We start from the raw sequence: 11,594 nt of genomic DNA, 5'->3' as shown, positions 1-11,594 counted from the left end.
TTAAAAATAGAGGCATATGTACATATATTTATATGGCAATACAATGAGGTTGTGGGTAGACTTTGGGCTCAAGCCCTGCATCAAATCAAGAACACTTTGTTCAAACAGCCTAGCAGTCTGTGATGCTCACCCTCCCAGCACGAGTGCTGAAAACAAAATGGGTGTAAAAGCAAATGTGGTAAAGAAAGTGGATGGTGCCCAGTCATCAAAAGATACAATGTGTGGGGTTTTGGTCTTAAAGACTTGTTAAACAAGCAACCATCTAGCAGAGAAGCAACAGGCCAACATGGAAGAAGCAAACCAGTCTGTGCAATCATGAGTTGTTGATGGGATCTGGTAACAGGCATCAGAAGACCCCAAATAAACAAATAAACAGAAAAAACGATATTGTCGAGAATGAGGGGGGTAGGAGCAAAACCAATCTGAAGACAATGGGACATCCCCTTACAGAAGGGTCACAAGGAAAGGATGAGTCAACCCAGGGCACAGTAAAGCATGAGTGAAACACACAATAGTGCTCTGGTTCCTTGAGGCTCCTCACACCCCCACTATCATGACCCCAGTCCTGCCTTTCACTGCAGTATAGACATGAATGTTCACAGGTACAGATAAGAAATAAGTGCTCAATCCAGGCACAGGAATGGGAATAGCAATACCAGGAAGGGAAGGGGAAGGTGGGAAGAAGAGGGGAGGAAGGGGGAGCCATTGCAATGATTGATGAGAGGTTGGAGATGGAGGCGCGGAACAGAGATAGAATTTAGCCAGGAATGTGAAGTTGAGAAAGATTTTATTGAGGCAGGAAAAGAACTCCAGGGGGAAAGGGAGGGCAGAGATAGGGAGGGGGGCACGAGACCCCAGGCAGTTCTGAGACCCAACGAGTTAAGTCAGGGAAGTCCCAGCTTGTGGGTGAAGGGGTGGGAGATATATAGGGTTCAAGCTAAGGATGTATAGGTTGACAGAAGGAAGGGAGAACTTTTATTGCTTGCAGCTGCAGGGTCTTGAGTCAGGATGCACCCATGGGAAGTCATCTTGTTGTTTGCAAACCTGCTCTCTGGAATGCTAGGAAAGGGGCTACACAAACCCGGTCTGAAGAAATAAGCTCTTTGGGGTGTTGGGGCTGGAGTTGCATAGTTCAATAGGTCATCCAGCTTCCCGAGAGGCTGGGAATGGGGGCTGTGAGGTTTCATCTAACTGAGAGACAGAGAGGAGGTGGGGGCTACCCAGTCTGGGGGCTGGCCCAAACAATTGACACATAATCACCACTGCCACCACTGTTAGCTCCCTCCTGCCCCAGGAACAAACAACAGGAACTGCTGGGGGGTGGAGGAGGGAGACAGCGGGTTGGTGTAAGACATGAAAATAATAATTCATCAAGGGGACATGAGTGGGGAAAGGGGAATGGAGCAAAAGAAAAAAAAGGAGCTGATACCAAGGGCTAAATGGAAAGTAAATGTTTAGAAAATGATGATGGTCAAAAATAAATAAATATTTTTAAAAAGGAAAAAGAAGAAAATGATGATGGCAACATAAGTACAAATATGCTTGATATAATTGATGTATGGGTTGTTATAAGAGCTGTAAGAGCCCCCAATAAAATGATCTTTTAGTAAAAAAATAAATGGAAGATAATTGTAATTATATATGTGGATACACACACACAAATACTCATGACTGAACACAGTCTTTCCAATAACCTCCCCTAAAATAACTGTCATAAAGGAGCTACCATTTAAGATGAATCATTTCTGTGTCTGACTGCTTCACAATGCCTCAAGGTTTTCTGTAGATAAAAGCATTCAGGTTCTATAGCCAGCCCATGTAAATGTAGCAACCCCCTTTGGAGGGCTCACGGAGATTCAAGGTCAACTAGCATTAGGTTAAGATGATGACTCACTTCACTGCGTGTCTACTATGTTATTTGTTTAGGATACCACCCAACGACTTTGTAGTGAGTTAGCTGTACAACATGCATGCCTTCTGAGAGATCTGTAAGCTCCATTATATAGAGCCATTGGAAAAGACATTCTCTCTCTCTGTGCTGACATGGGACGAAGAGCCCCTCGGGTTGGGGGGGGGGACATAAAGCACCCCCTATGGGGTATGATCAGGTTGTAGTCTCACGTTTTCCCGAGTGTAATAAAACTGCAGATTTGGTCTGTTGCTGTTCTTCAGTTAGGTCTGACTGAGGGGCTCGTGCATGGTTGTTGAGAACGCAACAAGGACGACCAGGTTTCAGTTGAGAGCTTCTTTATTAAGGAAAACACTTCAAACCCTTTTTTTAAAGAGGCAGCAAAACTTGGCAAGAGCACCGTTCAAAGTCACAGTTTCCATGTTTTGTGTTGGCTTTTGAGGTCCATCAGAAGTCAGAGGACACAAGGGTGGGGCTCTAACATCGCAACCACGGCCGTCACCTTGCTGGCCTATGCCTTCTGTCAAACGTAACCAAAACACTCTGCTCTGGCTTCTGAGAAACCAGGAGAAGGTGGGGCTCGGGACATGATATGCATCCTGACCACATATGGCATTGCTTTAGCAGCCAACCAGCCTCCCACTCAAGGCCAGCGTCCTATCTATACTCTGTGCCCGCCCTCCTGACCTCTGTCGCGTCCATCCTAGACCTTGAAGTGTCTGATTCTTCCTGGGCATGGAAGGGCACTTGGAACAGCAGGCCCAGGTCCCAACACCACAGGTTGTTTTCTGAATGCTTCTCCTGAGCCAGACTCCACTGAGCCCACGCCTGAGAAGGCTTGGCGCAGGTCATAGTGTGCCCGGTTCACTGGGGGCACTTGGGGAGCTGCCACTACCAGGGGTCCTCCCACCAGAGCAGCTGCCGGTGGGTCTGCAGGCGCAGCGGCTTCAGGTGAGGGCACAGCTGGGTCCACTGCAGCGATAGGAGGTGAGGGGTGGGCGCCATCTGGTTGGGGTTGCGGAACTGCAGGCTGGAAAGAAGTGCATTTCCTTGGGTTAGCTTGCTTTTTTCCCTCCCAAAGAAGTCTGCCCGCAAATCTGTGTGGAACCCTACTTCTCACTTGATTTTCTCCTAATAATCATTTTTAATTTCAAGGAATCAGGTGCAGTTGATTGCTCTCAGCATTACAGAGAAGAGGTCACTGTGATGGTTGCCCTGTCTTACTGAGGCTGTCTTGTTTATGGTGGTCTCACCAACACACTTCCCATCACACCCTCAGACTAACCTTAGCCAGCAATGCGACCCACCTTGCCATCTACATCTGCCACCACTGAGAGCTGCTAAGCAGATCTGGTCGCCTCGTCCTTACAACTCAGGAAACCACCCCTTCTCTCCACAAATCAAAGGACAGTCTTGTCAACTGCCTACTACGATGGCTCTGCCCTGGACAACTTCACTTCTTGGCAGAGGAAGGCATGGCTAAAGTGTATATCAATATATGTTGATGATGATGAATGCCCCAATATTATTGATATTGTGAGCTTAAGAAGGGCATAGCATCAAAGGCTCTGTAGTTATTAAAACACCACATGAATGGCAGGGATCACTGCATTCTGAAGATGAGGGCGAGTAGACCCATATATTGTTACCTGGTTTTTGAACATTGTGCAGGTCACAGTAACATCTTCTCCACCAACCTTCTCAGTCAGCGATGCCTTGCAGAAGCCATATTGCTGCCCAGAGAAAGACAGCACTTAATTCACCTGATCAAAAGGGCAGACTTCTCCCCCAGTTTCATTTATACGCCCAAATATCAAAACAAAAAGTTAATTTCGAATTCCTTTATAAAAAACCCTCCTTTTCTTAGTTTATTATTTCTTAAAGTTTATATGGAAGATACATAATCTATAGATTAATATATAGAAAATAAACAAATGCTTTGCGATCGAAAGGGATCACCTTCACCCCAAAACTAGTGGTGAGGCAGGATAACTGTTCCCATAGATATGTTTCTAATTTACTTTTTAAAAGTTTCATTTTCATAAATGAAAATATGCACAGCAAAGAATGTTCCATTTCAAGAAATTCTACATGCTTTACATTCTTCAAGTTGTTCTTGCCATCGTCCATTCACCACCCTTAATGCAAACTCACTGCCCTTAGTTTCTCACTTAACCTTCGGAGATGCAGTTGCCAATTTGATTCCACTTAGATAAATCTTTGAAAGAGTACACTACTCAAGGCAGATGTACCTAACAGTGAAGTTAAATTCTTGGTAGTAATTTATGTGTCATTTACAACTTGCATCATTTTTTTGTTTTATTATGCCATTTTGTACCGTGCGTTTTTCATATATTATAATAACATTACCTCAAATCACTCATTTCTCTAAAACCATATGCTTTCAACATGATTTTCTATTTACTTATTGTATTCAGTCACCATCCTGTTGAACATTTAGATCTTTTTTTCTTTTCTTTTGCCAAATCATCCCTATGAATTTATTTCTGTAAACCACCTCTGATTATTTCCTTAGGGTACATTTCTAGAAATGGATATTACTGTATCAGGGACCTGACAGACAGTTCTCATATTGGAGTTTTAACTGGAAAATCTACATTTCATCCTTCCAGCAGCAGGGAATGGCTTGGCTTCATTAGAGAACAGACTTGTTCTATTTCTCTGACTCCCTGGGCCTCCTGGGGGTTCGATCCTTTAACAATGACTCTTAAAGTATGGGTGTCCCTGGGTGGCACAAACCATTAGTGTGCCTTGCTGATAGGGAGAGGTTGACAATTAAGTGCCTGAGAAGAAAAGCCTGGCCTACTTCTAGAACAACAGCCATTGACAACTCAGTGGAGCACACTTCTGTCTGCATGGAATCAGCATGAGTCAAAATCAACTCAACAGCGAGTGATTGTGATAGATTCTTTTAAAGGTGGAAGGACACCTAGAGAAAGGGTTGGCGTGACCCAGCGAACAGGAAGTGATACCGGTGTCCCCCAGAGTACATCTGCCCTACTTACAGCAGCAGCTCCCTGGCAAACGTACCTTTTCTGCCAGCAGGTTGCATGTGGCTGGGTCTGTGACATCTTTAGCAACGCAGTCTGTGGCTGCCACGACAAACTCCACGTAGGTTGAAGCTGGCAAAGGCTGATAAAATACAAGAGAATGTTCTGAAGGCAACATGACAGCTTGGAAAAGGTCAGGAAGGAGTGGCTGGGGTGGGGGGGAGGGGCGGGGCAGTATCAAGCCTGGCAGCTCTGGAGACCACAATTCATGTGGGCCGCATGGGGTGGCCCCGGAGGCACATCCTGTGTGGTTGCATACAGGCAGGGGTTAGGTGTAGGAACTTAGGTCTTTCCAGGAGGAGGTGCAGGTGCCCATTGCTCATCATTCAAAGTGGAGACACAGGAACTTAGGTGGCAGAGTCCTGGGGTGGCATGAGTGGGCGCTCTGACATCCCTTGGCCCTCACTGGTGGGTTTGCATTTTGAGACCCCTGGTTCAGGTTACTCCAAAACGGAGCAGGAGAGTAAAGGGATTAATCTCTCTGCCATTTGTTTCTTAGAGAGGGGTCAAATCAAAACTGTAGATCAGAGTAGGTAAGAGGGGGAGAGAGGATGACAAATAAATAAATTTCAAACTTAAAAAAAACTATGGAAGATATTGCTTATCCCCCTCCCCTCCCACTAATGGTATTTGGGATATATGGTTACAAAGTAATAAGCTATCTGTAATTTGGCATGGTCTGGGATTAGCGTGTCCTGAGAAATCACATGCGTATATTCTGGTTCATAGAATTACCAGGTATACCCCCTGCATTTCCACATATGCAGTTGATGATATCCAGAATACCAGGTGGTTTTTATTATTATTATTAGAATTCTATTGCAATAAAATGCATTAAACTATTCACACGACACTTAGATTTTACTTTTCTGAGGGATTCCAAAGCCATTTGGATAGGTGTTGGATGCTAAGTTCAAGGTTAGTGGTTCAAACCCACCCGTGGCTTTAGAGGGAGACTAATGGAGCTGTCTGCTCCTGGGGAGAGTTACAGGCTAGGAAACCCTATAGGAGGTGGCTTTGGATTGACTGCGTGGCTCTGACTTTGTTTGTTTGTTGTCCATGACAGGCCCGTTGGTGCGAGCAGGGCCCTGCCATCGTAAGTATCAGGAATGGGAGTGCCCTGGCTGTTCAGCAGGGATGGGTCATACGGAACTGGAGGCCTGGGACTGTACAGCGCTGCTACGCACCAAACCTTGCTTTAAACCAGGTCTGCGGAACTGCAGAACGCGGTGTGCCTGCCACAGCCTGCCGCTGTTAGCCGTTAGAAGGGCTTAGCTCAGGGGAGGTTCGCTGGTTCTCTGGACGCTTTCTTCCCCTTGCATCCCATGTCCTTGCCCTGCTCCCATGTTTCTGCAAGTGCCACCAAACGTCCCCCATCCTCAAGTGTCTCTGTCTTTACCACAAATTGGGCCCGGGACACTTCCACCAGCTGAACGTAGGCGCCGTTACTCTGCGCGTTGATGGCGGACACGGCAGCCTCTGCGGCATGCACCACCTTGGTGTCGTTAAGCGGGGCCAGCAAGGGGCAGTCCGGGCACACTTTGCGCACATCTTCCGCGGAGTCTACGCACACAGAGAGAAGAAACGGGGACAGCTTGGACTGGATTCTTCGTGGCAACCCCTCCATCTCTTTCTGTTGATAAAGGGCTGAAGGGCGAATGCATGCTCCGAATGGCTTCAGGCATTTTCTCTGCTTCTTAGGAAACCTCCCAGCAGCTCCAGTCACGCTAAGGGTCATTCTAACCTCCCACCAGGGCAGCTCTTGATGATTTATTTATTTTTCAGGCCAGCTTTTTAAAGAACAGTTTTGAAATCCCGGGAAATTGGACTTTTAACACATTCTCATTGCTTGAGGAGTCCCTGGGTGGTGTAACTGCTTAACCTGCTCAGGTGCTCGCCTAAAGGTCGGAGGTTGGAGCCCGCCCAAAGGTACCTTGCAAGAAAAGCCAGGTGCTCTACTTTAGAAAGAAACCAGCCGCTGAAGCCTTCCGGGCCACACGCCCTATCCTGACACGCATGGGATCACCGGGGAACAACTCCGACTCTTGCCCACTCTGTCTACGGGGTGCAGAGAAGAACCCACTTTACCTGGGCTGGAGTCACACTTGGCGAACAGCACGACAAACTGGCCGTCCTGCTTCAGCACCCGGAAATCGCAGTCTCCTTCCACCGCCTGCACAAGCAGAGCCCCGGTGAGCGGCGGGAGGAGAGGGGGGCCTATCCTCCCTGCTAGGGCCGGAGGTCCCTCCAGGCATGGATGTCCACAGTGACCCACCCCTGGGAGGTGGGAAACCTGCCCTCTGCTTGCTGCGAGGCCAGCAAGCCAGCTTCGGTAAACAGGGACACCCAGGAAAGCGACTTCCCAGGGCCGTTCCAGATGTCCAAGGGGCCGATCCAAGGTGGGACTGGCCGGGACACCGCCACAGTCCCCCCAAGAGGACACTCACGTGCTCGGTCAGCGGCCGCACGGAGCAGTTTGCCAGCGGGGTGGGGTCCAGGGCGTGGCAGTAGGTTTCCAGCGTGTCGATTTCGAGCTCAAACACCTCTCCCATGGGCCGCTGGGGAGAAACCAGGGGTTAGAGCCTCGGGCCCGAGCCTGCCTCTGGGGGCCCAGCTGCCCTCTCCCCTTTCTGCAGAGGTCGCAGCAAACCCGGTCCTATTGTCCGTCTACAGCCCTGCACCGGTGTACAGACAGCACTGTGTGCTCGCCAGGAAGGAAGAGATGCGGCAAGCGCCTACTGTGTGCTAGGCCCCTTCACCATACTGTATCATCAATTGTATCAGGTTCACCAACTCCCTGCCCCAGGGTTCTCACCCCACACTTCTTCCTCTCTCTACTTATTTGTACTTTCTCTTTCAACATCTTTTTTCCTCTGACCCCCCCTCCCCTTTTTTTTTCTCTTCATAAAGGCTTGTGGTTGTTGTCCTTGCCTCCCCCAACCTCACTTCACTGCCCCACACCCTTTAGCAAAAATGTGTTCTCTGCTGCCACTGCTGGTGAGGAGGAGGAAGAACTGGTCTCAAGGGACCCTGAAAATACCGGATTCATGAGGATGGTAGCAAGAGGGAATCTTACATAACTCCCTGAAGCAGTTCTTGCAGTGCATCGTTTCTTCAAAGACTGGAAAGTTCCAAAGGAATAAATCTACCTTTTTTTCTCTCCGTCCTGAGCTCTACTTGCCTCTCATTTGGGTTCAGCCTGATCCACTGGCCCGGGAGTCTCTGAACTTCCCTTTCCTGGAATAAGCTCTGTGTTTTTCAGGCGTGCCAGTGCTGCGGTGCGGCTGTGAACCGGAGCCAGGGGGTCCTGGCTCTCTCAAGGCAAGTAATGCCCAGCTCTGACTTTTGCCAACAGGCAGCAGGGCCCATCACCCAGCACCTCAAAAGCACCCTTCGCATGTCTTTTCCCCTGAGCCAGTGTCCCGATGAACCACCACGGTGCTTGAGATGGTGGCAGCACCATCTGGGGCAGTCCTGATTTCAGATATGTTGCCCCGTTGTGAGAGCCTGTGTCTATTTATCCAGACATCCAAAGTTTATCTTATATATTTTTGTCTTTCCCAGCTGCGTTTTAGGTAGAACCAGGCGACATGACCAACATCCAATGGCTGTGGATGTATAAAAAGGGCAATTTTGAGTCATGCAACCTAGTAGCCCCCACACTACAGCACCCTGGTCTTTCGCAAGCATGGTTTCCCTGAAAGAATTATCCTCCATACGTTGGAAAATTAAGTTCAAAATAGGCAGCAGACAGATGTCATTTTCCCAGCCCTCCAAATTTCTCCTCTGGTCCCCAACGTGCATGTTCCAGATTTATCTTGACCAGCTTCAGACTGCATCCATTTCTTGTGGCACGTGGAGGGGGTGGATTGTGTTTGTGCCCAGGCTTCTCCCTGAGGTGTGGAGCTCTCTTTGGGAGACGGCTTGTGTGGAGGGAAGAACGCAGGTGTGAACTCAAACCACTGCCTCCTTGTTTACTAACGATATGACTTTGAGGAACAAGATTACTCGGTATGTCAGAACCCTGCCTTCCTCTCCTGTGACACACAGACAGCAGACCTACCACACAGGATGCGTGACAGTGAAAGGGGCAGCATTAAGGCTTCCTTCACACTCAGTCTTCCTCACGTTGTTGAGAAAGACAGAGGTCAAGAAAGGGAAGCGGTCACTCGGAAAACACAAGGTCCTAGATTTTCTAGCAAGGCACACGTTCTACCTGTGATATTTAAAATAACATTCACAGCATTTTCTTCTTCTACCCTCCCCACTGATGCCCTCCCACTAGCACCCTCCTGAGACCCAGGACTGCAGGGCAGAGTCCGCTTCTGCCCCCTCCTTCCCGGGGAGCAATCTGAAAGAACTGACTCGCTCCGTGGTTTTCTGTGCAGAGTCCCAGTGCACGGTGATGTGTTGAGCTGCTCACCACAGACGAGCAACTCAAAAGTCAACTCGTTTTACTCTTAAAGAGTGATGGTCTCAGAAACGCGCAGGGGGAGTCCTGCTGTGTCCTAGGAGGATGCCATGAGTCGGTGGTGTCTAGAGGCCAGAGAGTTTGGTTTAGGTTGGGGGGGGGGGTTCCTTTGACATGGAGATGCTGCCCTTTGGTGGCATCTGATTGCAGGTAAGGGAGTAGGGTTCACTTACCCGAGGCCACACCTTCACTTTGTCAATCTGGTTGAGAGTATGCTTGTATCCCCGCTGAAGGTGTGCATTGATGTAGTCCACCGCCACCTGAGCCACCTGCTCAGTTTCTGGGTCATCACAGTTCAGTTCCCTGTAGGCCAGGATCGCGCCAGGGGGAGCCGAGTGGCAGCCCCAGAGCTGAGCAAGACACAGGAGCAGAATGAAGGACTTCATGGCTACCACAGAGAAGCCCTAGCAGGTAGGCAGGTGGGCAGTGGCTGGAGGCTTTGGACCAACCTAGGTGCTGGGGAAGGTAGACTGATGGAGCGGTGGAGGGATGTATTTATCTGCTGGAGCCTGCGGAAGAATTGCATAAGCTCATGAGATGTTATCTGTTCGGGTTCTAAGAAGAATCCTGCAAACATCAGCCTTGGAAAAGCAAACAGATTAGGACATCACTGGCCTCTGAGAAATCTGCCAAAGTCAATCCTGCTGTGGGGCAGACACTCCAAAGTCTGCTTGGGACATGGGACAGCAGCAAAAGAGGGGACTGGACAGAGGAGACAGGAGGGTGGCTCAGAGCACACAGGAGGTGGCCAGCTTGCCAGTTGCCGAGTGAATTCCTCTGTCGTGATCTGAGCACCCCATGACGCCCGTGAAGGGGACTGGCGGGTGTTCAGCATGCTTATTGTTGGATGGAAAAGCAACCACTGAAATCCTCTCGTGTCAGCTTATGTCCTCGAAGAGAGGCCCTCGCAGGAGAACGAAGCTCCTAGAAGTAGTATAAGTACTCATGAGCAAGACTGAGGAGAGGGTGCTTATGGGAGATGGCAAGATCCTTTAAGAAAAGAAGAAAGGAAGGAAATGTTTGTTGTTGTTTTGTTTTTGTGACTAACGTGGCAAATGGGAGAGAGGAGGGTCTTGTGGCAGTGCCAAGGAAGATGATGACCTGCCCGAGAGGGAGGGCTGTCCTCCCCCATCATGCTGCTCTATCCAGCCCTCCAGGTGACAGTATGCTAGTCACTGATGTGGGTCTCCTGGGTGACAGGTGTGATTGGAGCTCTGGCCTGGTGGCCTGGTGGCCATGACTAAGGCACAAGCTCTGCAGAGGTACCTGATTCATAGCCATCATTAGACAAAGCTGTGGGTGTGAACCCAACACTGCAGGTGTTACTAAGGTCACAAATGCCTTTTCCAGCACCACCCTAATGCACACACACGCACTCACCACCACCACCACCACCAACAGGAGCAACGAGTCAGTGACATTTATTATAATCTTCAAGTTGGGCCACTTTTCTCAACATTTTCCTATCGGTACTACCTTTTAAATGGCCTCTGACAAACCCAGGTGAGCCACCCAAGGAGGGTGGGCAGGGTAGAGAGGCTTGGGAAATGTCATTTGAGGATCTAGTTTGAGCTAGCCTGGAACAAAGAACCCCTAAAATGTAGACCAACACACTCTTCAAATATTTAGAGGTCAACGTAGTGTGTGGGTGGATTTGCACTGTTGTTTGATATTGCTTCAGAGAGCAAAACATGGTAAAAAATAAAAAGCCAAAAACAACAACAAAAAATAGGGCCCTCCACAGGGAAACAATGATATTGTGTGTGTGTGTGTGTGTGTGTGTTGTGGGGGAGTTTCAGGGAGAGGTTTAGAGGGAAGATAGATGGTTGTAAGGACTTTCCACATTTACACCCAGCTGCTCACGTACTTGTACATAATCACAATGACAGAGGCTCAGAAAGTGTGGCCCAGACTCTGTGCTGGGTCAGGGTCTTGGCTCTTGAGACACAATACAAGCTCTGATCTTCTAGCAAGATGATCCTCAAAACCAGCAGCAAGTTTCCATCGGTTTTATACACCCCATTTCTTTTCAGGGCCTGATTCATGAGCAACTTTTTGCAGAGATATGCTTTTCTTTTAAATAGCCTTTTAAAAAAATATGTAGTCATTGCAGAAAGGTGGACTTATAAAGATTTACAGTCTT

General features: G+C 48.6%; 1 protein-coding gene across 1 annotated transcript; it reads right to left on the bottom strand.

The window, feature by feature from the left end:
- Window positions 1-2,612: 2,612 nt before the first annotated feature.
- On the bottom strand, window positions 2,613-9,837 carry AHSG (alpha 2-HS glycoprotein). Its single transcript, XM_075555619.1, has 7 exons — window positions 9,625-9,837; window positions 7,428-7,538; window positions 7,069-7,153; window positions 6,380-6,543; window positions 4,961-5,062; window positions 3,559-3,642; window positions 2,613-2,939 (listed from the first exon to the last, which is right to left on the bottom strand). Exons 1-7 carry the CDS (start codon window positions 9,835-9,837, stop codon window positions 2,613-2,615), a joined length of 1,086 nt encoding a protein of 361 aa, XP_075411734.1.
- Between the last annotated feature and the right edge of the window lie 1,757 nt (window positions 9,838-11,594).

Source organism: Tenrec ecaudatus, chromosome 8 (assembly GCF_050624435.1).
Source record: "Tenrec ecaudatus isolate mTenEca1 chromosome 8, mTenEca1.hap1, whole genome shotgun sequence".
Lineage (NCBI taxonomy): Eukaryota > Metazoa > Chordata > Mammalia > Afrosoricida > Tenrecidae > Tenrec > Tenrec ecaudatus.
The sequence above is the reverse complement of the archived record's forward strand: the minus strand, read 5'-3'. Positions and strand labels throughout refer to the sequence as shown.

Coding starts and splice junctions, on each gene's coding strand:
- AHSG (XM_075555619.1), bottom strand. CDS start 9,837: ATGAAGTCCTTCATTCTGCTCCTGTGTCTTGCTCAGCTCTGGGGCTGC. Junction 6,544..7,068: donor CAAGTGTGACTCCAGCCCAG/GTAAAGTGGGTT, acceptor CTGTGTGCGTAG/ACTCCGCGGAAGATGTGCGC. Junction 2,940..3,558: donor GCACAATGTTCAAAAACCAG/GTAACAATATAT, acceptor ACTTCTTTCCAG/CCTGCAGTTCCGCAACCCCA.